Source organism: Hibiscus syriacus, unplaced genomic scaffold (genome assembly GCF_006381635.1).
Source record: "Hibiscus syriacus cultivar Baekdansim isolate YM2019G1 unplaced genomic scaffold, ASM638163v2 tig00013738_pilon, whole genome shotgun sequence".
NCBI lineage: Eukaryota > Viridiplantae > Streptophyta > Magnoliopsida > Malvales > Malvaceae > Hibiscus > Hibiscus syriacus.
Genome location: NW_024062308.1, coordinates 45,437 through 72,211, shown reverse-complemented (window position 1 = coordinate 72,211; position 26,775 = coordinate 45,437). Strand labels below are relative to the sequence as shown.

At 33.3% G+C, this 26,775-nt stretch overlaps 3 protein-coding genes and 1 long non-coding RNA gene across 7 annotated transcripts in view; 3 read left to right on the top strand and 1 right to left on the bottom strand.

Moving 5' to 3' along the window:
• Positions 1 to 856: 856 nt before the first annotated feature.
• Positions 857 to 23,086, bottom strand: LOC120206381. Its single transcript, XR_005524107.1, has 3 exons — positions 23,004 to 23,086; positions 16,796 to 16,802; positions 857 to 866 (listed from the first exon to the last, which is right to left on the bottom strand). It is a non-coding gene; the product is annotated as an uncharacterized LOC120206381 (long non-coding RNA).
• The window catches only part of LOC120206377 (thioredoxin-related transmembrane protein 2-like), a 19,894-nt gene continuing 16,027 nt past the window's right edge, over positions 22,909 to 26,775 (top strand). For both annotated transcript variants that reach the window (XM_039206048.1, XM_039206047.1), the window contains exon 1: positions 22,909 to 22,921. The gene's annotated coding sequence lies outside the window, so the exon portion shown is untranslated. The remainder of the gene's footprint in view (positions 22,922 to 26,775) is intronic.
• On the top strand, positions 22,951 to 25,380 carry LOC120206379 (peptidyl-tRNA hydrolase 2, mitochondrial-like). Its single transcript, XM_039206050.1, has 8 exons — positions 22,951 to 23,081; positions 23,161 to 23,367; positions 23,720 to 23,780; positions 23,962 to 23,998; positions 24,144 to 24,221; positions 24,332 to 24,404; positions 24,704 to 24,743; positions 24,946 to 25,380. The coding sequence occupies exons 1-8, from the start codon at positions 23,040 to 23,042 to the stop codon at positions 24,993 to 24,995; spliced, it is 588 nt and encodes a 195-aa protein (XP_039061981.1). The 5' UTR covers positions 22,951 to 23,039; the 3' UTR covers positions 24,996 to 25,380.
• Positions 25,658 to 26,775, top strand: part of LOC120206380 (protein NONRESPONDING TO OXYLIPINS 2, mitochondrial-like) — a 2,233-nt gene continuing 1,115 nt past the window's right edge. Inside the window, exons 1-2 of one of the 3 annotated variants that reach the window (XM_039206054.1) lie at positions 25,658 to 25,805; positions 25,949 to 26,067. In XM_039206054.1, coding sequence (XP_039061985.1) covers positions 25,675 to 25,805; positions 25,949 to 26,067 — 250 coding nt within the window. In that variant the 5' untranslated portion in view covers positions 25,658 to 25,674. Of the gene's footprint in view, positions 25,806 to 25,948; positions 26,132 to 26,775 lie in introns of all 3 variants that reach the window. The other 2 variants (XM_039206053.1, XM_039206052.1) reach the window with 2 other exon arrangements.

Genomic DNA, 26,775 nt, shown 5'->3' with positions numbered 1-26,775 from the left:
AAGAGCTCTTTTAATGCTTTCAGAGTTACAAATCTTAGACAAATGTTCAAATGGATGAGTTGACTTTAGGTTAGCCTCCTTTCTAAGGTTTTGGTAACCCAAAATGTCATTTTTTTTAAATATCGAAATATGCTTTGGCATTTCATTTGGGTGCGGACATAATGACGCAACTAGAATGACCAATTACTAGACATTTTATTTCGGTCCTTTGAAATCTTCCATTTGTTCAAGCTTTGTAGGATCCTCCAACAAAGGCAGTGTAAAAAATATCGGTTTAAAAATGAAATTCTTGAGTGCTCGTGTGTAGTCGACTGTAACAGGTGTTCCTTAACACCCTTAGTCCAACATTACCGAAAATTTCTTGCTTAGATAAATTTGATTTAATTTGTCGTTATCTGGCAAGCTGGATCCATAAAGCCGGGGCATTTAACCAATTGCTTTAGAGGGACCACTTATAATCAGTTTTATCAAGTTCACTGAAGGGTTCATTTCATCACAGAGTCTTCAGCCTGACAAGAGCAGTGGAGCAAACACTGAATTGCCAAGTGTCCGAGCAATGTCATGGTTTGAACGCAATCTACTCATAAGACCAGGGCTTTCAAGTTTCCTCTATAACCAATTGCCTTAGTGGAATAGCTCAGCTTTACGGATTTAATTTCTTAAGATTGTCAAGAATAACCTATTATAGCCTAGGTGTTTGTTGAAAGTCAAAAATTTCATCTTTAGAGTTCAATTTTCAAGCAATTGACCTAAACTAGATTCACCTACTCGACTCTTTAATTTGTAAAGATCATCATCGTCATTGAACATCTTAAATAAAAAACATAGTAATTGTCATATGCAAATGATGCCCCATGTTGTCCGTACTTCATGAAAGGAAAATGTTGTATTGGTTAATTGTAAGAGCAGGGTACGGTGTTTGAGTGTATATTCTGGGTAAAGTATAATTCCTTGTTTTAAATCATGTTACTTCGTCAAAGATATGTAACTTTGAACCATTTCAGAGTTTCTTAATTCAGATGATATTCAAAGAATTGCAGGTTTGCAAATGTGATTCATTGTTTAACATCTTTAAAGTAACATAAATTTATTTAAAAGTCCTTACAAAAACTTGAGAAAAAAATGAAAAACAAATTCAAACAAAATGACTCAAATGATGAAATGGTCTTCCTCACTTGGATGCCCCCAAGTTGTTGAAGTCGATCCGATTCTTGTTACGTATTTTATGTGTGATTCTCTTGATTGTGGAGTAATTCTCGATAGTGCGCCCTGGGACTCCGCTATGATTTTTGCAATGAGTGTTCTCATCATACTACCTGGGGTACGGGGCTACATGGATTTCTCTGGATATGGTGACACCACGTGTGCGTCAAACAACTGTTGGTAAAGCTCCTTATATGTCATAGGATCAAAATGTTCTCATTTTTTATGAGATATGTGAATGTAAAAAAAAGGAAAAATAATGCAAATGTAATGAAAAATAATAAAATGCACAATATGTCTGAATGCATGATGCATAAAATGTTCAAGGCATTGATCCAAAAAATGTACCTGTTATTATAAATAATCCTTATTGGGGCAAAAGTGTTACGTCTTAAGAGACAAAAATATTTTGAAGGCATAGACCCCGAATAGCTTCTGATAGGTTGACTAATCTTCTGCCTTCGTCTGTCACCGGTTGAATACCCTATCAAACCGTTCCGGCTCCTTTGGCTAAAATGTGCAAATAACGAGCTGCTTGCCCCCAAAAGGTTTCGAAGGACTGCATCGCCGGCTTTCACTCTATGTCGAGCTTGTTCCAAACAAAAGTGCCATCGGAGCCCTTCATCCAAAGTTTATCGACTTGTCTCTAGAATTTATCAATAATGATCTCCAGCTTAGCTAAGGTTTCGCCATCTTGATCTCGCAGTTTTCGAAAGGACTCTCCTGATCAGTAACATTTTCCTCGTCTTGCCCCTGCACCCTTTGCCTCCGAGTATTCTTTGACCACGGCTGGGCTTCTGAGCTTTTTATCTCTTTGTATTATAATACCTTTGTCCATTAATGCAGATTATTCATGTTTAACAAACACATTTTTGGTGGATCAACACCTCGTTTTAAATGATGCGAATGATGAAAACAAAATGAAATAGAACAAAAAATAAAAGGGGTTAGTGAGGTAAATCAAAATAAAAAAAATAAAAAATCCTACCCCACATGATAATCTACCCGAACATGTTTAATATTCCTACACATACATGATTTCTATCCCGCATGCTAATTTCAAACAAATCTTGACCGCATATTTGTCTAGTTCGCATGCTTTGAACAGAAAATAAAGCAGGAAACAAAGCAGCCTAGGGTTTGGAATGAGGTATTGGGGTGGGCTCTAATTCCTTATACTCTCCCGGTTTAGGTTCTAAAAAGGTACTCGAGTTCTCCTTGCTGGTGCCCCCTTGGGCTTACCAGACCCTTAGTCCTAAGCCTATCACAGGCTTGTGTAAACTAAGTTAAACTCGAGAGGACACATTCTCTTATGCCCGCACGGTGAATAAATCCACACGAAGACATAAGGTATATGAATCCCGAAGGCTACTTGCTAGGCTCGCACGGTGAATAAATTCACACAAAGGCGTCGCTTTCACCCCCACTTAAATAGGGTTTGGAGCTCGGGTATAGAGCCTGAGATGAAAACTTTGAAAAATCTAAAATCATTAAAACATGTTAGTACAACTATTTATTTGAAAAATAATCAAAGGTAAATAATTGGAATCGAATAAATAAATTTAAATTTAAATTTACCATTTTCGCATAAAAAGACAACCAAAAATTAATTTCGGCCTGGCTCACTTACCTGTCCCCAGCGGAGTCGCCAAGCTGTCGAAACCGTATTTCGGTTGGGCCCTGGAATTGGGCTTCGACTTGGATTAAATGGATTGGAGTCGCCACCGACCATTTTAAAATGAATTTAGGTGGGTCGGACACCATCTTACATGATCTGCGGTTTACCAGAAATGTATCGGGTTCGGGAGTCGGTTACGGTCAAGGAAGGATTAACACCCTTGAACCGCCCTTTCGGTACCAATTAATTTATCGGTTGTCTTTAATTGCGAAAAAAAATTAAAATTAAACTTTAAAAAACCTGATTCAAATTACTTACCATCGATTGGTTAAAGAAATTCCCCTAAAAAAATAAAAAATATTGTTAGAATGTAAAATAAAAAATATGGAAAACAATATTAATATAATAGTGATAATAAAATAAATAGAATAGATAACAAAAAAATGAATAAATAAAAGTTGTTAAAAGAAGAAAAATAATTAAAAATAATAAAATGAATGATGTAAGTTGCATGGTTCCTCCACGTGCATGGGGTTTCCAGCTTTGTATTTTACTCTATTTCCCACCAATTTGCTTTCCAGTTTTGGAACCTAATGAACTCAGCAGCTCCACCATAAGAAATGGGTCCCTCATTAAGTGTAATTTTGGTTTATATACTGCTACGGTTCTAACTTTTTGCATTGTCCTTAAATCAACCACCACCACAGACGAACCGGCAGCAACATAAAGCAAGGCTTCGTCACATTTCATGGCCACGGGAGTACCAAGCATGGAAATAATTCCCACACAACAGGAATGACGAATAGTTGATGATGTAGTCGTATCCCAAACTCTCACTTGACACGTTGGAATCCTTTGACATGGTTACCAAAAGAGAAGGTTTGTACCCAGCAACTGACATCAATGAAACAGGTTTCTGATGCCCATAAAATGTAGCCTTTAAAGCTTGTTGACCACGTTTTTCGCTAGAGCGAAGGGACCAGAGACAAATAGTGCCATCTTTCCCACCACTTGCCAATACTTCGACACCACCGTCACCAAAACATCTTCATCCCGTTGCATCTCACTTCGAACTAGAAAAGTTTCATCAAGCGGAAACAATATCATGCATGTAATTCTTGCATTATGATCTCTCATTCTAACAAAGCGAACCTCCACGCAAAGAGCTGTCGGTTTTCATCATTCTTATGGTAGAACCCTCGGCTGTGCATACGACCCATGGTGTTCCCTTAAGCTCTGCTGTCTCCACCGGTGTAGGGAGCGGAAGACGAAAGACGATGGTTAAAAGTAGAAAAGATAAGCAGCTGCCAGATTTGGAGATGCATCGTATGGGTGCGAAGGGTTTGAGAAAGGCACGACTTTGATGAGTCTTCTGAAGGAGAGGGGTGTATGGGTTGGTTAAGGGCGTTGCCGCCATAGATGTAGATTTTCCCAGAGGAGGCTAACAAGTTGAGCAGCGGTGGATGCTTTCGAATCCATGGTGGGTCAGAGAGAGAAGGCAAGAAGAGTGAGGAGAATGTGGAATCAGAGAGAGAGAGATTCCTTTTATATTTTTATGTGTCCACCCTTGTGTAATCGTGTGGGTATTTCGTAGGTGTAATCTTCCCCCCTTTTCTTTGCGCAGGTCCCCCCTGCTCTGTTTCTGCCTCCCCCTATGTGCAGTAGCCAAATCCCCATTTTAAATGAAAAAAATATGGGAAATGCGCACTGCTTTTTCGGCATTTGTTGTACGTGGAAGAGAGCCTTTGGAACGTGGGAAGTTAACCACCAGGTGATGTGGTTTTGTTGGGATAGTTGGGGTTGAATATGGACCTGCAAAAAAAATAAAAAATATTATTAATAATAATAAATAAATTATAATAATAAAAATAAAAATATAAAACCCGGTCAAAAACGGGTGTCTACAATACCAATAGTTAAATTAAAACAAAATGCACAAAAGAGATTAAGATCAAGGATAGCATTTTATCTCTACTTTACGAGTTTTAATCTTAGTAAGTAAGATTATTTTTTCATTTTAAAAATTTAAGTTTGGGTTCCTTTCTAAAGGTGAGGTTAAGTCTAAGGTAAAAGGAACTTGATATGAAATTACATCATAATTACTTCTTATTTATTTAAGAATAATTATAATAATATTTTTCTTTATATTATTTTTTCTAATTAGATTTTATTTTATCTAATAAAATGAATATATATATATATATATATATATATATGTTAGACTGAATATAAATTTTAACTTGAAAGATCGAATCAAGTTTCACATTAAATGAGACTCTTAAACTTTGACTCTAGTTAAATATGAGTGATTTTGAGCCATAATGGAGTGAGTAAAAAAATCGACCCAACCTCACTTATGACCATCTTTAATTAAGATATAATAATAATGTAAGACACATGGTATTCTAAAGAATAAACTATTCTATTCTAAATTCACTTATAGTGAATCAATCAAGTTGTCTCAATGATTAAAGGAAATATTATCCTCTCTTGAGCTATTGGGTTTGAATAAATACGTCTATAGTATAAGTACATATTGTTAATAGTTAAAAAATTATGAACGGATACAACATAGTAATCAGCTCATACTATTAAAAAATTAACAATAATTTTATATAAAGTATTAATTTATAAATTAAAATGATTAAATTAATATTTTAATTTAAGCTTCATATAAAAATAAGTGCCTACACTATACTCAATATTGACTTTTGGTGGTTAAAGAATTTTTTATTAAAAATTAGATGTCTAATGTTTTCTCCATTACACTTTTAAGTGTCTACCGTAAAAAACAGTTAAGTGACATGTGTCACGTTCAGAGTTTTTAATATTTTTAAATATTATTTTATTTAAAAAATTAAAAATATAAATGTGATATGTGTCACTTAACGAGTTTTTTAATGTTGAATACCTAAAAGTGTAATGGAAAAAATATTATGTTAGCTTTATCGATCAACCGAATGATGCCAAGAGGGGGTGAATTGGCCTTTTAAGAATTTTGGTGGAAGCAATCGAAAAATAAAATTTTTGTACACCAATTTAGAGTGGTTCAACTTTCTCAAAGTCTACATCCACTACCTTAGCATCCACACTAAAGATTTCTCAAATCTACTAGATTGGCTTACCTTTGAGGACAAGGTGTAACTTTACAACAACCCACAATGTTTATACCCAAAACCTTGTTTACACTATTTCCACGAGGGGAATTACAAATAAAACAAACAAAGAGAAAACCTTACAAGGAAAATGTGTTTGCACTAATTAAGCTCTCACCCAAATCAGACTTGAGCAAAATAAACAATGATACAAGTGGGTTTATAACAAGGAATTTGAAAAATTAAGCACAAAACAAAACTTTGATGTTGGTAGATTGGTTCATTATGTTTCTTATTGACCTTGGGAAGCTTTGACCTTCAATTTATACATTCTCCATTAATTCTAGCCATTTGGAGCCGTTGGGGATCATTATAGCCGTTACCTACAACCAAAAATAATATTTAATGCACAAGGGATCAATCATTTTCATCCATGGATTGATCCTTTTGGTGAAGGGATCAATCCTTTTACTCGAGGGATCGATCCTTTTTGTAAACGATCGATCCCAAACCTACTGGAATCCAATGGATCGATCCTTTTTCAAGGGGATCTTTCCATTGGTCAAAGTGATCAATTCTTTTTGTAAGAGATCGGTACTTTGAGCCAGAAAAGCTTGGAAACTTAACTTTAAAGCGCAAAAATGATCGAGTATGTTTTTGAAAAGGTTCGACTAAGTTAAAAAACATTTAAAACATATTTTTCAAGTAAATTTGGACTTTGAATTATTTTTTATAAAGTTTTGATCAATTCAATTAAGTCCAAAATCAGTTTTACAAATTATTGTTATATCAAATTTTAATTCAACAATCTCTCCCTTTTTTATATAACAAAACTCTTTGAAAAAATGTTTTTGAAAAATGCTCCCCTTAGAAAAATAATAAAAGGATTTATGAATTAAAAAAAAAACTTTAAGCTCCAATAAGGTCCAATTTTAAGTTAAAAAATTCATTTTACACATATTTCTCCCCCTTTTTGTTATATCAAAAATAATTCACAATATTAGAAACAATATAACAAGGAGATAAAGTAAAAAAAAAGCTAGAAACAATTTAACACATGGAGAATTATATATGAAGCATCAAAGTACTTTAACATAAATAGATAAATCCATACAAGACATAAAGTACCAAAGTCATAAAAATTCAAATGGCCAAATAAAACATTTAAGTACCAAATACCAAATAAACATCAAAGATCCAAATAACATAAAAGTAGAAAAGTCTAAAAAAATCCAATAATGAAATGATATGATATGCATGCATAAACTAAGATGATGATGGAAGGAAGGAAAATCTGTCAAGCTAACGTTGAATTGCTCGAACCTCCTCGAACCTCCTCGATCATACGAGCCTCAAGAGCATCCTGACGATGCTAAATCGTATTAAAACGAGAGTCGACATGGGCTCGAAGAGAATCAAAAGACTGAAGCATCCTCTCCTCAAATCCTTGAAAGAAATCTATGGCAGGTGTCGGGTCTACGTGAGCCGCTCTATCGGGTTCCTTGCCAACAACATTGTCATGAGCCTTATCTATGCGTTTATCTCCATCGTGCTCATCATCCATATGTTCGCTGTGACGACTACGGACCCAATGCCTGTATCCCTCAGGCTCCTCCGAGTAGTTGATATTCGCCATGGTGCCACTACCAATGGTCCTCTCATCGGAAGGAAAATGTCGGGCTCATAAGAAGTGTCGATGTCAAGAAGCTTGAACAAGTGGATAAGGTACATCCCATAGACAAGATTCGATCGAGCCATCGATTTGATGACAGTCACTATATCATTGAAGATCATGCTAGCGATATGAAACTTACGACTATGTTGGATACAAAATATCCACCAATAGTCGCTCTCACGAACGGTGGAGAACTTTGTGCCTCGAGCACGAATACAATTGGAGACAATGAGATAGAGAAAACGATCGTGAAGGGAGAAAATTGTGGCTTTATTTTTTATAAGGCATATCTCTGGAGGAAAAGGTCATTTTTCGTTATCATCATTAGTAAGAGGAAGGTCAAAAGACGAAATTGATAGTAATAGTCTGACCTATAAGATGTGAGACAATAGTCCAATAAATGGTGTCATCACAAGTAGTGGATGACACATGAGCATTTGAGTAAAAAGCTCAAACCAATGTAGGGAAAATCAAGCCATGAAAGTTAAGAAAAGTAAAAAAGCTTCATATCTTTCATATTTTGCTCGTAAGAAAAATCCAATTTTTCTAAAAATTTAAAGTCAATTTTTCAGGTTTCGTTGATCGGTCGGTATGCAAAGAACGAGTCAATGCGCTCATGAGATTTGGTGTTCCGAAAACATTGGTCAATCCAAGAATCAATTTGAATCAAGGATTCGCCCTTTGAAGCCACGATCTTTCTCTTAGTCATTTAAAAAAATTATGAAAATTGAGTTTGAGCCAATAGAGATGTTTGAAAGATATTAAAAGTGATTTTGGAAAAATTAAAAACAAATTTTTAGGTGAAAAATAGTGTATGGTTAAATGGTCTTGGTAGTGGTTTTTGGTTGGGACTTTTATCGAACACCTTGTGGGTGTAGAATAAAAAAATTGGATTTTGAAAGATTTGATCAATTGGTAATACTCCATGAAAGAAAACACAAATATTTGCAATAAAAACTTGTTCTCTAACCATCTAATTCAACCCAATTTTATCCAAATTATAAAAATTGAAAAGTTGATTTTTTGAAAAATCTTACCTAAATGTGTTGAATCCTTCAAGAATATGTTATGAAACGTTGAAGGGATGGAAGAAGGTTGATTTTTGCATAAAACCCACTTGAAATTTATTCGGATTGAAGGATTTTTTTATTAAAATTGAATTTTTGGGAGTTTAGGTTCAAAATATGGTGCTTGGAAAAAAGAGATGTGCGTGAAATAGCCTTTAAAGATCCCTAGATGATTTTGGCCTAAAGGGATCGATCCTTTTTTGCAAAGGGGCCGATCCTTTTTTTAGAAAATTGCATTTTTATTCCAATGACCAAAATTGATGATACAAGACTCGAATTTCATGCAACCTAAGTCATATTATTGATAGAAAATTAATTTTAATGACTTGGAGGATACTAAATGTGCATGAATGTCAACTTGAAACATCAAATTATGCAAATTTTTATTATAGGTGAATTTAGTCCATAATTTGCACAAATCAAGTCACATAAACATATAATGGCTCTAAAGATACTAAACATGCATATTTTCAATTTTTGCTACATTTAAACATCACATTCTCAAAATCAACATATATGATCAATACAAAGTATGGAGAATATGATTTCACATCAACGATCAAATAGCACAAACTTAAGGCTAAAATTATCATCACAAACATATAAGACCATAAGATTGCAACTCATGTAATAAAAGCTCCCTCTAACTAATTGTATTTAAGCACTATGTGGGGGACACTCAATCATGCATATACACATTTTAAATCATACAAAGCACAAAATTGCATGAAATTAAAAAATTTGTTACCACTTGAATTTAAGTTTATTTCTTAGGTCTCTCTTTCTTAAAGTGTCATTCATTAGTGTGTTTTAGAGCTTCCAAATACATTGGCATTGCTCACTATTGCTCCAACACACCTAAATGAGACATTTACTTGGTTTTTGGTACCCAAATTGCTTTGTGTCCTTGATTGTTAGTTTCAATGCCTCTAGCTCCCTTACAAACCCATACTTATCTTATTTTATAAAATTTTCTTTTCTTTATAAGACAAGTATTAGAATTATGACCATGATAATAGCAATGTGAACATTTTTTCATTATTGACTTTGATGAATTGTTAGAGATGATTTCTTTTTCTTTTATTAAGCATTCAAGCTTAACTTTTAAATCAAGATTTTCTTTTTCTAAATCATTGATTTTGAATTTTGAAACATCAAAATCATTTTTCAAAATTTCATTTTTTTTCAAAATCTATTTTTGCTTTCAAAAGAAAATCATTTGCAACTATAAATTTTGAAATTAATTTCTTATATTTGGAATTCATGATCTCAAATTCCAAATATAATTCATCATAGGTTTCTTGTAACTCTTTAAAAAATAATAATTTAAATCACAAAATTTATAAGATACCTTGGGCTCTTCAAGAGCCATTAAGTACACTAGTTTTGGATTTGAGAGGAGGTTTGAACTTGATATTTCTTCTTTCTTCACCATGAAGCTCTTCAAGCTTATCCCATAGGTCATTGGCATTTGAACATGAAAAAATTTCTTCATATACATCGGGACCAAATGCACAAAATAAAATGTGAATGACCATGACATTTTGTTGAAATTTCTTTCGTTCTGGTCACTCCACTCCTTCATCTTCTTCGTTTGAAAAGAATAATCATTCATGATCATCTCTCATGCTTCAAGACCAATAGATTGGATGAATAGATTCATTAAATTCTTCCAATGACCATAGTTATCTCCAATGAGGTATGAGGCCGTATTGATCGGTTGGGAGTCCTCTATGTAGAATGAGTCGGAAGTGGAAGCCATCTTTTCAGCTGAATAGGAAATCGATAAACTAGTTTTAGGATCTTCACAAGGTTGTTAAATAGTCAATTATAACCCGATCTGATACCAATTTTTATCTTTATTAATCAACTGAATGTTGCCAAGATGGGGCGATTTGACCTTTTAAGAATTTTGGCGAAATCAATCGGAAAAAAAAAATTTACGCATTGATTTAGAGTGGTTTGACTTTCTCAAAGTTTACATCCAATACCTTAGCATCCACACTAAGGATTTCTCAAATACACTAGATTTGCTTACCTTTGAGGACAAGGTGTAACCTTACAACAACCCACAAGGATTTTATTGAAAACATTTTGATATTTCTATATAACAAATTAAGATAAATGAATTTTAAGATTTTCCAAAAAGATTTTCTAAGTATATTCAATATAATTATTCGAATATCAAAATATTACTCCAAATCTTTCAAAAGTCATTTTTAATCCTTACTCAAGTGTAAAATTAAGTTTTAATCTTAAAATTATTTCAAAATAATTTTACAAAGTATTTCGAACCGTTTCAAAGCCAAAAATTCCAGAATGTCCAGAGGGAACCGATTTCCCCCAAGGAGGTACCGATTCCCCCCTGTTTAACAGTCGAAATATTTGAATTTTACACTTAGGGAACCGATTCCCTATGAGGGGAACCGATTCCCCATGAGGGGAACCGATTCCCCATGAGGGGTACCGATTCCCCCCACGCTCCAAGTTATTTTATTAAATGATTTCACACTAAAACGGCTCTATTGACTCCACTAATCATCCCCAACATTCAGAATCATTTGAAGGTGTATTTAAACAAGATTAGAAGTCATTGATAAAAAACAAGAAACAAGTATCAACAAGAATAAAGAGAGAATCAAAGAGAAAGCATCAAACCTCAAGTTTGAGCATTTTCAAGCCTATTTCATTCAATATTCATTTTTGCTTTCAAGAACACTTATTGTGCTCAATTGTATTATTCTTGAGTGTTCTTTCTTTTTTCTAGAATTGTACAAACATCTTGCCTTGTGAGGATTTTCTTGTAAGTTTGCAAAATTTGTATTGTTCTCTTTGGGAGAGAGTATTCTCAAGAATTTGGGGTATAATTCTTGAGGGATTTGTAAGGTTACTCTTTGTCCTTAAAAGAAAGACAAATTAGTGAATTTGTGGAAAATCCTAAGTGTGGATAGCTAAGGTAGTGGACGTAGACTTTGGTTGAGAAAGTCGAACCACTCTAAAATGCTGCGCAATTACTTTCAATTTTCTGCACAAGCTTCCACCGGAATTTTTATTTGCCAATTCACCCCCTCTTGTCCATATTAATAGATCGATTAACTCAATAATTGGCATCAGAGCTTGACTCATTTGAAGGTTTAACCGCCTCTTGAGTAGATCCGGGAAGAGTTACATCGATAATTAAAGTCATCAATGGCCTCTACTTCAAACGTCGACTCCGGTCTCGATTCGATGCCCGTCAACAAGCCTCATTTCTTCAATGGAGCTAACTATGCCTATTGGAAGAATAGGATGATGAATTTCATTCAAACCAGTAACATGGGAGCATGGAATGTTGTAGAAGACGGATATATCAAGCCTCTCACTCATCCAAGATTGTGGAGTGAAGGAGAGACAAGAATGTTCCAGCTCAACTCCAAAGCCATCCATATCATATTTTGTGCTCTTAGACCAGATGAATATGAAAGAGTTTCATCTTGTACAACCGCCAAAGAAATATGGGATAAACTACAAGTCACTCATGAAGGCACCTACGAGGTAAAAGAATCTAAAATTAGTCTTCTAACACATAGCTATGAAAATTTAAGGATGAAACCAAATGAAGATATCAAAGCTATGATGGATAGATTCTCAACGATTGTCAATGGTCTCAAATCATATGGAGAGATTATTCCAAACGAAAAGCTTGTGAGGAAGTTAGTTTACTCACTTCCAAAATTATGGCAATCCAAGAAGACTGCAATCATCGAGGCTAAGAACCTAAAGTCCTTAACTCTTGAAGAGCTAATCGGTTCCCTCCTCACTCATGAAATGATGCTTGAAGATGAGGTAAAACTCGATAAGATTGAAGAGACACCAAATGAGAAGGAGAAGAAGAAAAACATTGGAGTTGATCTCAAATCCACAAAAGAAGAGAGTGATTCGGATGAAGATGACGATGACGAGGAAATGGTATTTTTTGCCAAACGGTTTAGAAAAATGATGAGACCTTACCGAGGAAGAAAATTCAAACGAAATGAAGGCCTCAAAAATGAACCAAAAGAGAAGGACCCGATCATTTGCTATGAATATAAAAAGTCGGGGCATGTCAAATATGATTACCCACAATTGAAGAGAAAGGGTCAATCAAAGAATAAGCACAAGGATCATGTGGCTACATGGAGCGATGAAGAAGGTTCCGATGAAAAGGAACAAGAAGTAGCAAACTTGTGCTTAATGGCATTCGGGGAAGATTCTAAGGTAACCTCTAACTCATCTGAATTTGATGATTTATCTTATGATGAGCTATTAGAGGAATATAATGGGTTGGCTTCGAATTATGAGAAATTGTTTTTAAAATATAAAAATGATGTTTCAAAATTGAAAAATGAAAATAAACTCATATCCAAAACCAACAACGATCTTGAAAGTAAAATCAAATATTTGCAAATCAAACTAGAAGAGTTTGAAAAGAAAAATTCGGATTTGCAAAATTTAGTTTCAAATGTCAATGATAATCATCAAAAGAAAATTGATGATCTTAAAGCTTATTTTGATAAAGTTGGAACAAAACGTTTTGAAAAAGTAGAAAATTCAAAATCCAACTTTGTTAGAAAAAAGTTTTAAAAACTACAATCATAGAGGTCCCCGAATAACCTCTAATGAAAAAATCGTTAGAAGTATATGGGTTCCTAAAGGACTCATTACTACTAAAGATAAAGATATCCTACACAAATGGATACCTAAGGGGACTAGGATTTTGGAAACCCATGACTGGGGAAAAAAGCCGGTTTATTGAGCTTAAAGCCAAAAATAGAGGAGAAGTGACTTTTGGTGATAACTCAAAAGGTCACATTGAAGGTAGAGGCACTATAGGTAATACCTCTTCCATACAAATTAAGAATGTTTTATATGTGAATGGATTAAAGCATAATCTTTTGAGTATTAGTCAATTATGTGATAAAGGATTCAATGTCATGTTTGAAACCAATGGTTGTAAAGTTATTGGCATTGCATCTAATCGAATTATGCTTGTTGGTCATAGAATAGGAAACATATACATGGTGCATTTAGACTCTATTGATATGACTAATTTATGCCTAGTTGCTAAGGATGAGCATGATTGTTGGTTATGGAATAGGAGACTAGGACATGCTAGTATGAGTGTTTTGCAACGGTTAATTCAAGGAGACTTAGTAAGAGGGCTGCCTAAACTGAAATTTGATAATGATAAAATATGTGATGCTTGTGCTAAAGGAAAACAAAAGCGAGTTTCTTTTAAATCCATTAATGATGTATCAACTAGTAGAGTATTGCAATTGATCCATTTAGATCTTTTTGGGCCATCTAGAACTACTAGCTTGGGTGGAAAATAATATGCATTTGTCTTGGTAGATGACTATTCTAGATATACTTGTGTTCTATTCTTAAGTACTAAAGATGAAGCATTAGAAAAATTCATCACGTTTTCAAAAGTAATCCAAAATGAAAAAGGTTACTCTATAACTAGTGTTGGGAGTGATCATGGAACTGAATTTGAAAATCTTGGATTTACTGAATTTTGTAATTATAATGGTATTAGTCATAATTTTTCACCACCAAGAACCCCTCAACAAAATGGAGTTGTTGAAAGGAAAAATCGAACTTTAGAAGAAATGGCTAGAACCATGCTTTGTGAAAACAATTTGCCAAAATATTTTTGGGCGGAAGCCACAAATACTGCTTGTTATGTTATTAATCGAGTAATGATTATGCCTATTTTGAAGAAAACTCCATATGAACTTTTTAAAAATAAAAAGCCTAACATTAGTTATTTTCATCCTTTTGGATGTAAATGTTTTGTTTTAAACAACGGTAAAGACAATCTTGGCAAATTTGATGCTAAAAGTGATTAAGGAATTTTTCTAGGTTATTCCTTAAATTTTAAAGCTTATCGAGTATTTAATAAAAGAACTTTAGTTGTAGAAGAGTCTATACATGTTGTTTTTGACGATAACCTCCTTCTAAGGAAGGATTCTTGTGTGAATGATGATGTAAGTGTTATAAATACAAATGACGTTAGACATGACATTGGAGAACCATCATCAAAGGAAAAAACTAAAAATGAGGAAACTCATGATCTTCTCTAGAATCCAACCATTGAAGAAAGGGAAGTCTCTTACCCAAGGGAATACAACTATGTCAAGGATGGTGAGATTATAGGTGATCCATCCAAAGGGGTAACAACTCGATCCTCTCTTAGAAATATTTGTAATTATGTGGCATTTATCTTATGCATAGAGCCTAAGAATATTAAATAAGCATTAAATGATGAACATTGGATCATGGCTATGCAAGAAGAGTTAAATCAATTTGAGAGAAGTAAAGTTTGGACATTAGTTGAAAGGCCTAGTAATAAATCTACTGTAAGTACTAGATGGGTATTTAGGAATAAGCTTGATGAGAGTGGTAATATAGTGAGAAACAAGGCTAGACTTATTACTCAAGGGTATACTCAAGAAAATGGCATAGACTATGATGAAACATACGCTCCCGTAGCTAGGATGGAAGCAATTAGAATGTTATTAGCATTTGCATGTTTTCATGAATTTAAATTATATCAAATGGATGTTAAAAGTGCATTTTTAAATGGTTTTATTAAAGAAGAAGTGTATGTGGAATAACCTCTAGGTTTTGAAGATTCAAAATTTTCGGATCATGTTCTTAAATTGACAAAAGTACTTTATGGTTTAAAACAAGATCCTAGAGCTTGGTATGAAAGATTGGCAAACTTTTTAATTGAAAAAGGTTTTTCAAAAGGGAAGGTTGACACTATATTGTTTTTAAAGCATAAAGGTAAATATTTATTAGTAGTTCAAATTTATGTTGATGATATAATATTTTGTTCTACTAATGATGTTCTTTGCCAAGAATTTTCTAAGCTAATGCAAAGCGAATTCGAGATGAGCATGATGGGGGAGCTCTCATTTTTCTTGGGACTCCAAATCAAGCAAAGAAAAGATGACATCTTCATCAATCAAGCTAAATGCGTCAAAGATATACTCAAAAAGTTTGGACTGGAAAATGGGAAACCTCATGACACTCCAATGAGCTCTTCTACAAAGCTTGACTTGGATGAATGAGGTAAATTTGTGGATGTTAAATTATATAGGTCAATGATTGGTTCTTTGCTCTATCTAACTACAAGTAGACCGGACATTATGTTTAGTGTTTGCTTGTGTTCTAGATTTTAATCATGCCCTAAGGAATCACATTTACTAGCTGTTAAGAGAATCTTTAGATACCTTAAGGACACTCCTAGTTTAGGACTTTGGTATCCTAGAGATTCTAGCTTTAGCTTGCATGCCTTTTCTGATGCGGATTATGGAGGATACGAATTAGATAGGAAAAGCACCTTCGGTACTTTGGAAATATGTTGATTTCTTGGTTTTCAAAGAAACAAAATTGTGTTGCATTATCTACCACTAAAGCCGAATACATTTCAGCTGGTAGTTGTTGTGCACAAGTTTTATGGATGAAACAACAACTTTTTGATTATGGAATTGAAGTAGGTACCATTCCTATCAAGTGTGACAATACTAGTGCTATTTGTCTCACTAAAAATCCCATCCAACACTCTAGAACTAAGCACATTGAAATAAGACATCATTTCATTAGAGACCATATCACTAAGGAAGATGTAGTTCTAGAATTTGTTGATACTTTGCATCAATTAGCAGATATCTTTACAAAGCCTTTAGACAAGGAACGTTTTTTGGACACTTAGGAGAGAATTAGGTTTAACTAACCTATCTTCACTTAGTGCTTAAAATAATTTTAGCACTTTTAAGAATAAATGAAAACTGCATATAATAGTAATTTTTTGATTGCATTCATTACTTTTAGTTAGGGGGAGTTTATGATTTTTGGTGAAAATTAACTTTATGTTCAAATACTTTTTAATGATAAATTTGATTGATTGAACATGATTAATTTTCAATATATGAGTTGCCAATACCACTAGAGAAAATTAATTTAGCATTTTGAGTGTTTAAAAATCAGATTTTAGCATTTTAGTGCAGAGGGAATCGATACCCCCTTGAAGGGGAACCGATTCCCCCTGTAGGGGAATCGATACCCCCCTGAGGTTCTGGTTTTAACACGGGTAGAACACCCCAAAAACTAAAACCCTCTCTTCTTCTCTTCACATCGTTTCTCCTCTCTACTCTCTCACTATCTCTATATTTCATCAAAACAACATTTTTAATCGGAATTCTCTTCAAATATCATCTCCTAAACCTGTTGGAATCATAAAAAAGCGTGCAAACTTCATCTAATCTCACTCAAATCCGAAATTCTTCAAGATATTTTTCTAAAACTTCTATTTCATCAATTTTTTTATTTTAGAACTAGTTTTAATTAGTTCTAGGTTGAACTTTAGATCGGGCATTGATTGTTTAGTGATTAGAAACTCGATTATATAACTAATTTCATCAAAAATACAAGAATTTTCAAAGATTTTGAAAATTTTCAAAATTTAAAAAAAAATTATATTTTCAAATTGTTTTGTTTTTAATTATGTTGTTATTATGAAAACTATATATATTGATTCTCAAAACCTTATTTTTCAATAGTTTTCAAAAACTTTGCCCATTAGGAGTGGTATAAAGAACCTTGAAATATTGAGGACTCAATTGAGTTTTGAGATTGATTATTTTGCATACATATGTTTTTAAAATTGCAGGTTATCTTTCTATTCCGATTATCTTAAATCATGTCTCATAAACGTTCTAGGGCTTCCTCTAGTCGTTCTAGCCAACCTCCAAACTCAACTCCAAATCCTCCACCTATCCCACAAATTCCTATTCCTAATTCCGATGATCCAAACATGACCATTCGCAATTCTTGTTTCAATGAACCCGGTCGTAAACAAAATCTCTACTTTAGGTTTTGTCAATACTTTGAGTCCTACAAAATCCGGGAAGAACGTATCCCATCTCTTCAAGCCATGTTAGACATCAATTTTCGTCATCTTCCTACTCTTCATGGGTGAAAATTTGACAAACTCTTCAAGCTTGAACCAATTGTCTACCATCAACTTGTTCGTATCTTCTACTATAATGTCGTTTGCATTAAAAACCGAGAGAAAACCTTAACCATAGGAATCCGATCCTATCTTCTAAGACGATTCTTTCATCTTGACTCAGAATCCATTGCCAAAGCATTAGGATTAGATAATGAAGGGTTAGATAATGAAAAACTTACGGTAGGATCTCAGTATAAGCGAAGGGATAGTGCAAGTGTTCTAGACCTTCATGACCATTTTTTTCACCTAATGATCTCTTGGTGGTTTCGACCATCCGGAGGCCGTTACTCTACTCTTCGAGCCTTAGATCTATTTTGGCTTCATTGTGTACAAAATAATCTCAAAATTAACCTTCCACAGATTATTTTGTTGAACTTGTTGAAACCGTAAATCTTGTTCCCAATAAGAAATTATGTTCTTCTTTAGTTTACGGTTGTATTCTTAGTAATGTGTTTAAGAAGGCTGGGCTTAGAGTTGGTCTTGATGCTTCCTTTCCCCTCAAAAACCAAATCAATCTATTTTCTTTAACTAAATCGGGATGGAAGATCAATGAAGAAACTGGTCTTTGGGTTCATACAGGTGAGCAACCTCCGAAAGAAAACGACTCCGATAATGAGCCATAGCAGCGCGATGAACAAGCACCTCCAGAGGAACAACCTAGTCCAGAGTATCAAATGTCTCCATACTTTTGATCTTTTATGGAGAACATTGATTTGAGGCTTGCATCTATCGATTCAAATCTGACTGCTACAACCGAAACGATGAATCGTCGTTTTGATTCGTTGGACGAAAGGGTCGATGCACTTTCACGTGATGTGACCAATATTTGGTCACATTTATCTCCTCCTGATGCACCGATGGACGATTAGGCCCTGTTATTGCTTATCTTTAATGGATCAAAACTTCAAACTTTTTGTTTTAACATTTTGGATATTTTGGAATGTTTGAATTTGTGGATTGTTTGACTTTGAATTTGTTTGAATTTATGGATGTTTGAACTTATATTTCTATATATTTGGTTTGGTTAAATTTATTCATTATTGCATCATTTACATCTAGATATATGCCCAATTTTGCCATGTCACATTGTTTATGAATATTGATTATGAAACTAATGGCTAACGTTTCTCTTGATTGTGATCTTAGCATCTTAAGCTATATATATATTTATAATCAATTGATTAAATGATTTCAAAACCTTGTTTAAAATCTTTTAAAAGTCTTTTTGATTTAACAAAAAGGGGGAGAAATGTTAAAGTGTTTTAAAGGGGAGAAGTGTTAGAGTAAGGGGGAGTAATTTCAAAACTTGATTTCAAAATCTTAAAATTACTAAAATGTTTTGTTATATCAAAAAGAGGGAGATTGTTGAAAATATTTTGATATTTCGATATAACAAATTAAGATAAATGAATTTTAAGATTTTCCAAAAAGATTTTCTAAGTATATTCGATATAATTATTCAAATATCAAAATATTACTCCAAAACTTTCAAAAGTCATTTTTAATCATTACTCAAGTGTAAAATTAAGTTTTAATCTTAAAATTATTTCAAAACAATTTTACAAAGTATTTCGAACCGTTTCAAAGCCAAAAATTTCAGAATGTCCAGAGGGAACCGATTCCCCCCAAGGGGGTACCGATTCCCCCTGAATGGTTTGGCTCTGAGAAAAATAGAATGCTCAGAGGGAACCAATTCCCCCAAGGGGGTACCGATTCCCCCCAAGGGGGTACCGATTCCCCCCTGTTTAACGGTCAAAATATTTGAATTTTACACTTAGGGAACCGATTCCCCATGAGGGGGTACCGATTCCCCCCCACACTCCAAGCTGTTTTATTAATTGATTTCACACTAAAACGGCTCTATTGACTCCACTAATCATCCCCAACGTTCAGAATCATTTGAAGGTGTATTTAAACAAGCTTAGAAGCCATTGATCAAAAACAAGAAACAAGTATCAACAAGAATCAAGAGAGAATCAAAGAGAAAGCATCAAACCTCAAGTTTGAGCATTTTCAAGCCTATTTCATTCAATATTCATTTTTGCTTTCAAGAACACTTATTGTGCTCAATTGTATTATTCTTGAGTGTTCTTTCTTTGTTCTAGAATTGTGTAAACATCTTGCCTTGTGAGGATTTTCTTGTAAGTTTGCAAAATTTGTATTGTTCTCTTTGGGAGAGAGTATTCTCAAGAATTTGGGGTATAATTCTTGAGGGATTTGTAAGGTTACTCTTTGTCCTCAAAAGAAAGACAAATAAGTGAATTTGCGGAAAATCCTTAGTGTGGATAGCTAAGGTAGTGGACGTAGACTTTGGTTGAGAAAGTTGAACCACTCTAAATTGCTGCGCAATTACTTTCAATTTTCTGCACAAACTTCCACCGGAATTTTTATTTGCCAATTCACCCCCCTCTTGGTCATATTCATAGATCGATTAACTCAATAGTTTTATACCCCAAAACCTTATTTACACTCTTTCCAAAAAAGGAATTACAAATAAAGGAAACAAAGAGAAAATCTCACAAGACAATTGTGTTTGCACTAATTAAGCTCTCACCCAAATCACACTTGAGAAAAATAAACAATGAAACTCAAAAGTGTGTTTACAACAAGGAATTTAATAAATTAAGCACACACAAAAACTTTGATGTTGGTAGATTGGTTCAATATGTTTCTTATTAACCTTGGAAAGCTTTGACCTTCAATTTATACATTCTTCATTAATTGTAGTTGTTTGGAGCCTTTGGGGATCATTATAATTGTTTCTTACAACCAAAAACAATATTTAATGCACAAGGGATTGATCCTTTTGTGAAAGTGAACGATCCTTTTGGTGAAGGGATCAATCATTTTACTCGAGGGATAGATCTTTTTGTAAAGGGATCGATCCCAAACCTATTGGAATCTATGGGATCAATCATTTTTCAAGGAGATCGATCCATTGGTCAAAGGGATCGATCATTTTTGTAAAGGGATCGATCCCAAACCTACTAGAATCCAAGAGATCGATCCTTTTTTCAAGGGGATCTATTCATTAGTCAAAGGGATCGATTCTTTTTTGTAAGGGATCAATCCTTTGAGCCAGAAAAGCTTGGAAACTTAACTTTAAAACGCGAAAATAATTGAGTATTTTTTTTGAAAAGGTTCACTAAGTTGAAAAACATTTAAAACATATTTTTCAAGTAAATTTAGACTTTGAGTTTTTTTCAATAAAGTTCTAATCAATTCAATTAAGTCCAAAATCAATTTTACAAATTATTGTTATATCAAAATCTTAATTCAACACATTAGATACACATGTTTTACAAAAGAAAATATACACTATAAGTTTATTTTGAGTATAACTTAGATATTTATTTTTACATTAAGGCCCTGTTTGGCGTAGCTTTTTAGACGCACTTTTAGTTGAAAAATCTATTTTGACCACAAAATCAATGTCAAACGGGTAAAAATGAAGAAAAAAAATTACGGTGGAAACAGTGGTTTCAAACCAACCGCAAAAGCTAAGATTTGTATCTTTTCATTTTCAAATTTGCGTTTGGGAGCAAATTATAATTTTAACCTTATTAATGCACGGGCTCCACTCAATTATGTATTTACATTTTATTTTAATAATTTAATATGAACATCTTTAAAAAATAATTTATTTCAATTATTTCGGGTTTTAATTTTATTTGGGTTTATAGTAATTCGGGTATCAGGTCGGGTCAATATCGGATCAGTTGATTTCAGATCGGTTGATTTTCATGTCAGATCAATATTCGATCTGTTATTTTTTATTTGAGTCAACTTTAGATCTTCAGGTCATTTTGGTTTAAGTTGGATATAAGTCAAATCAAGTATATATATAGAATTATTGATATATTTTTGTAAAAAAAAAATTCTTTTAAATCTTATCATTTGTGTTCACTTTCATTCAAATTCAATTTATCATTTACTAATTATAGTTTAATTCAAACTCGACCTATAAGATATGTTAGAGTTTGTGATATTTTTTATTGATCCAGACTGAAAAGTTTATGGTACTATCTATTTGATTAAAAAACAAAATTCTTAATTATAAATTTTATTATCTATTAAAATTTTAAATTAGATACTTGATGTTTAATTATAAATATTATGTTTGAATAAATATTATTCTAAATATATCTATAAATGATATTATATTATTATATCATTGATAATGTTTTAATTTTAAATTATAAAAAATGGATAGATTAATATTATAAAAATAAGTTATTTGTGTAGTATTAAATAAGTTATATTTATATTAAATTTAAATAACTATATTTTTTTGTATGCAAAAGATGAAATTCCTTGTAGTTAGTCTGGAAAGTTATTTTAGTAGTTCAAAGTAAAATATAATAATCTATTTAAACCATAGTTTAATCTATTTTTTTCAAACATATAGTAGTTTAACTTGTTTAATGATTTTATTAATAAGAGATGTAATTAGTATATACGTATAATTTAGGATAAAATTAAAATATTCAAAAAAAAAAAATTGGGACCAATTTAGGATGAAAATCATAGGTTGTGGATGAAAATGAAAGTTTGAGGACTAATTTAGAATAATAGTCATGGTTTAAGGATGAAATTGAAATATTTAAATGCTTAGGGACTAATTTGAAATGAGGGTGATAGATTGAGGACATATGATGCAATTAACTCATTAATATTCATAATTTGATTTAAATAAATTGAAAAGGAATTTAATAAGTTATTTTACTATTTTATACATTTTAATTTAATTATCAAGTTAAAATCGGGTCAATGTTTGATTCAAATCAGGTTTAGATAAATTAAATTTGAGTTAGTTTTAGTTTGGTTAAAATTCAGGTCGGTTTTGACTCGATTCAGTTTTTTGAGTTTCGAGTCAAATTTAGGTCATCTTGTTTGGGTCTCAGTTCAGGTAAATCAATTCAGATAATCGAGTTCAAGCCAAATTTACGAGGTCTAAGTATTAATAAGTGTAAATATAATTAAAATTTTATATTTTAATTTATAACCTAATAGTTATGATAAATATTTTATCTTTTCAAACTTATTTTTAACAACAATCCTAAAAATTTTAAAAATTTTAAATTATACTTTAAATAACACTTTAAAAAATATTTTTTTACAATACTTTTAAAATTACTTTTTAAAAGTATTGCCAACCTGACCCTCTAATTTGTGGCGATTATGTTAGGAAAGACGTAGGTTATCATGTTAGAAAGTAAAAGAGTAGCGGTGTATTCGAAGGCCACCGCGACGACGTCATTTTATCTCTTGGCATTCTTCTAAAACTCCCGTTTTCCCTCATAACTGTTAAAACCCAATTCAGTCTGTGTTGTGAAAGATCATGTGGGCTTCCACTCCAAACTCTTCTCAACCTTCAAACAAGGTACTTCTCGCTTCTTCTTATTTGTTTTTAGCTCTTTATATTTTATTTGTACTAATCGATAGTACTTGTGCGATATCAGAAGCTGCAGAAGCGGAAAAATGAAATATTAGGAGTGAGTTTCAAACCCGAAAACTTTATTCCGGGCCTTGTTATCGGTTTCATACTTGGGTTATTTTGGGATTTGTCTAAACCCACTAAAACCCTTTCCAAGAAGAAGAATTTCCTACCTGGAAAGCTTCAAGAACATGACCTTGTTTCCTCAAATGCTGACCAAGAACTTAAATTGGTATGTTTTTCCCCTTCCTTTTGTATTGTCACTTCTTAGAATTTTATTAATAATTTTCACTGATAACAAATGCTCTGGAATTTTAGTGTATTTAGGCTGCTTTGATGACTGAATTCCTTTTAGTGTAAAGGGAATTGCTTTGTTGGTTTACTTGTTTGGTGTACTCATTCCTAGAAGCTAATTTTTCTTCTCTTCCTCCGAATGCTTAACTTGATTGTATAATTCCATGCGCTTTCCTGAATTTGTTGACTTAAATTTGTCTTCATGATTAGTAAATTAGGCATTACCCAAAAGTAATGACTAATGGTATTCATGAACTCTAAACTTTTGAGTCTTGAACTGCTTATGGCAGGTTTTAGTGGTTAGACAAGACCTTAAGATGAAATCAGGGAAGATTGCATCTCAATGCGCCCGTAAGATTCCTTTGTTACTCTTAAAATCTGAAATTTTGCTTTCGATTTTAAAATCTATGACTTTTTGGCTTTACTAACATTATCTCCTCAGCCACACACACCCACTCCCCTCCCACTGTCACGATTCCATATAGCCTAACCTTCAATTGTTTGACTGAATCTTTCCTGCCCAAATATACAGATGCTGCCACTGGCATGTATGCAGAATTGATGCATAGGTACGTTTCTCTTGATAACAAGTCAGTTTCTTAATTTGATATTCACTTTGTGACCTTGCTTTATTGGAAGATCCTCTTATCCGTGATAGTTACTTGTGCAAGTGGAATTATTTGATCAACAGTCAATCATGTAAAAATATTGCAGTGATCGATCCCTTCTAAGGCAATGGGAGGATTGCGGGCAACCCAAAATTGTTGTCACATGCAGGAATCAACAAGAAATGTAAGCGGGTGATTTTGTTAGGAATTTGGTTGTTGGGGGGGGGGGGGTTCTCACCGTCTATATCAACTTAGGTCAATAGTTGTGTAAGTGTACTTTCATTTTCTTGTCAGGAATAAGCTAAGGGAAGCAGCTGAGAATATTGGCCTTCCCACTTTTGTTGTTGCTGACGCTGGAAGAACACAGGTATTTTTCTGAATCAATTCGTGTAATCTCACAATTAGTTTACCTGAATGTAATGGCAACTTATAAGTCTAAAGGCATATCTGAACCAATAGACTCGTTATCCTGATGTAATGGCAACTTTTAGTTGTTTGAGGTTCTATTAGTGTAAGGACTCTAAGCGGTTTTTCAGTTTTTTCTACAGCATCATTGTGTATGATTGTTTAATTTCTTGAATTCGATATTTGAGTAGTAATTTCATAGTGCTTATTATTTGGAAGAAAAATTTGGGGCCAAGGTCTCATAACAGCTTTATTGAACAGGTTTCAGCAGGGTCAAAGACAGTTCTTGCCATTGGACCTGGTTTGTTTCTTTTATATTTTCTTCTAAAATTGATGTCGTATTTTCTTTTCCTTGATAGATACTTCACTATATTCCATGATGAGTCCATTGCATAGTAGATTAAAATGGCATGAGAAATGATAAAAAATGCAGCTTCCACACCTATGTATGTTGCAATTCACTTTCACTTTTTTGTCATACATCCTTTTTTGTGATTGTGCAGGATCGAAAGTGGCAGTTGATTCAGTGACAGGAAAGTTGAACTTACTCTGATGTTCATGAAGAAATAAATCCCTGTATTGCTGCCCATCCACATTCCTCTGTCACGAGTCTAACTGCTTCACGACTAGTATTTTTCGGCGGAGGACTATCCTTTAATGAATTGTGGAACAAGCAATACAACAAATCAAAGCAGTTGGTAGATGAGGATATCTAACCATTCATTGGTAGGAGTTGGAAATACCAATTGGAATTGTTGTTAGAACACCAGTTTGCTCATTTCTTATATGATTATTATGTACCCTAACCATTGATGGGGCTGCTTTTCCTACAATAAGTTTATTAGGTATGATTTAGTTTTATTTAATGGGAATTCAAAAGGAAATAATGTTATTTATTATTATTTAAAAATTTAAAAAAATTGTTCTTATAAAGTTGGTGATTCAACTAAGCAGTTTTTGCATTTTGTTTCGATAAAAATATTTTTATCTATCAAATGATAATTCTCGTCGAGTTTTTTAACAAAATGCCAAAATTTATTAAATAGGTTATTGAATTATAATTAGGTTCGGTAATAACTTAGAGGGAGAGTGAGTTTTAGTAATTAATGTCCTTTGCAATCACCTTTTGGTAATTTCCTTCGACGAAACCTATACTGCTAAAACCCGACAAAAGCCCTCAACTTCCTCCCAAGTCCTAACCCTTTCACTGCTGCTTTATCGTTCTTCAAAAAATGGCGACTCGCTTCAGATCTCTCTCAAAACCAACCTTCTCTATCGTCAAATCCACCATTAACAGACCAACCCTTAAACCCAAACCTCCTTCTCCTCTACTTCCTGCTCGCTCCTCTACCACATTCTCAAGGTAAGCCCTTTAAGAATCTCATCTTTAAGTATAGGCTCCTTCATTTCTCCAAATTTATTAATTTCAACCCTTTAATTTATCCTCTGTGTTTCCTTTAAATTACCTAGCTTTGCTTCTAAATTTTCAAGCTTTAATTTTTTCAGGTCTGTTTCTCAATTGGGTTGTCTTCAATCTCTGTTACCTCTCCACTCAGCTGTGTCTTCAGCTCGGTTAACGTCGTGTCTGGGAATCGATTCGAGGAGCTCTAGGTCATTGTCTCAGGGTATGCTTTGCAGTGCAAACCCAGGAGTTTGATTATCTCCAAAAATGTTTGTAATTTTGTTTCCCTAAGCAACTTTTTAAACTCTAAAGTTAATTCGTAAAGCAGTGTTGTTTGTTTAGGTTGTCTAATCTCGTGATCATGATGTTCGTGTCCCATTAAGTGTCACTGAAAGCTAGCAATTTTGAGACCATTTGTCCGTTCTTTTTTTTTGCTGCATCTCTTTTGTAGTTCTTATCTTAATGTATAAGTTTTCCCTTTCTTAACTGTTTTTTTATAGTCTGAACCAAGTGAAAGTGAAGACATTAAGGTCTCTATTGTTCTTGTGTTCAGTTAGATAACAATTAAACAAATAGGGCAGACAAAGTCTGCTGTGCTTGGTTTCAACTGTATATTGGAATGAAGTTAATCTAATAGAGATTAGTAAAAAAGGGGGGAGGGGGTTGTCCAATAAAAAGAGCTAGACAACTTAGGGAAGACTAAATTATTCTATCAAGTGAGTGAGATGTGCATGTATGGTGATTTCATAAGTTGAGTGTATTGGAACAGGGGTAGATACAAACAAAGACACACCTTGAGTCGGGGTGTTCACATCGTATGAGTGGATTGTGTATGATTTATAGCTTTTTACACTATACACTTACTTTCTTTCCTTTTTTTTTAGTTCTTGCTTTATCAATCGAAGTTAAAGATTGTTTTATACTCTAATAT

What these genes read in the sequence shown, in the direction of transcription:
- LOC120206379 (XM_039206050.1), top strand. Translation starts at nt 23,040, where the DNA reads ATGTGGGCTTCCACTCCAAACTCTTCTCAACCTTCAAACAAG. An exon ending in CTTCTCAACCTTCAAACAAG is followed by an intron (nt 23,082 to 23,160) that starts GTACTTCTCGCT and finishes GTGCGATATCAG; the next exon opens with AAGCTGCAGAAGCGGAAAAA. An exon ending in AGTTCTTGCCATTGGACCTG is followed by an intron (nt 24,744 to 24,945) that starts GTTTGTTTCTTT and finishes GTGATTGTGCAG; the next exon opens with GATCGAAAGTGGCAGTTGAT.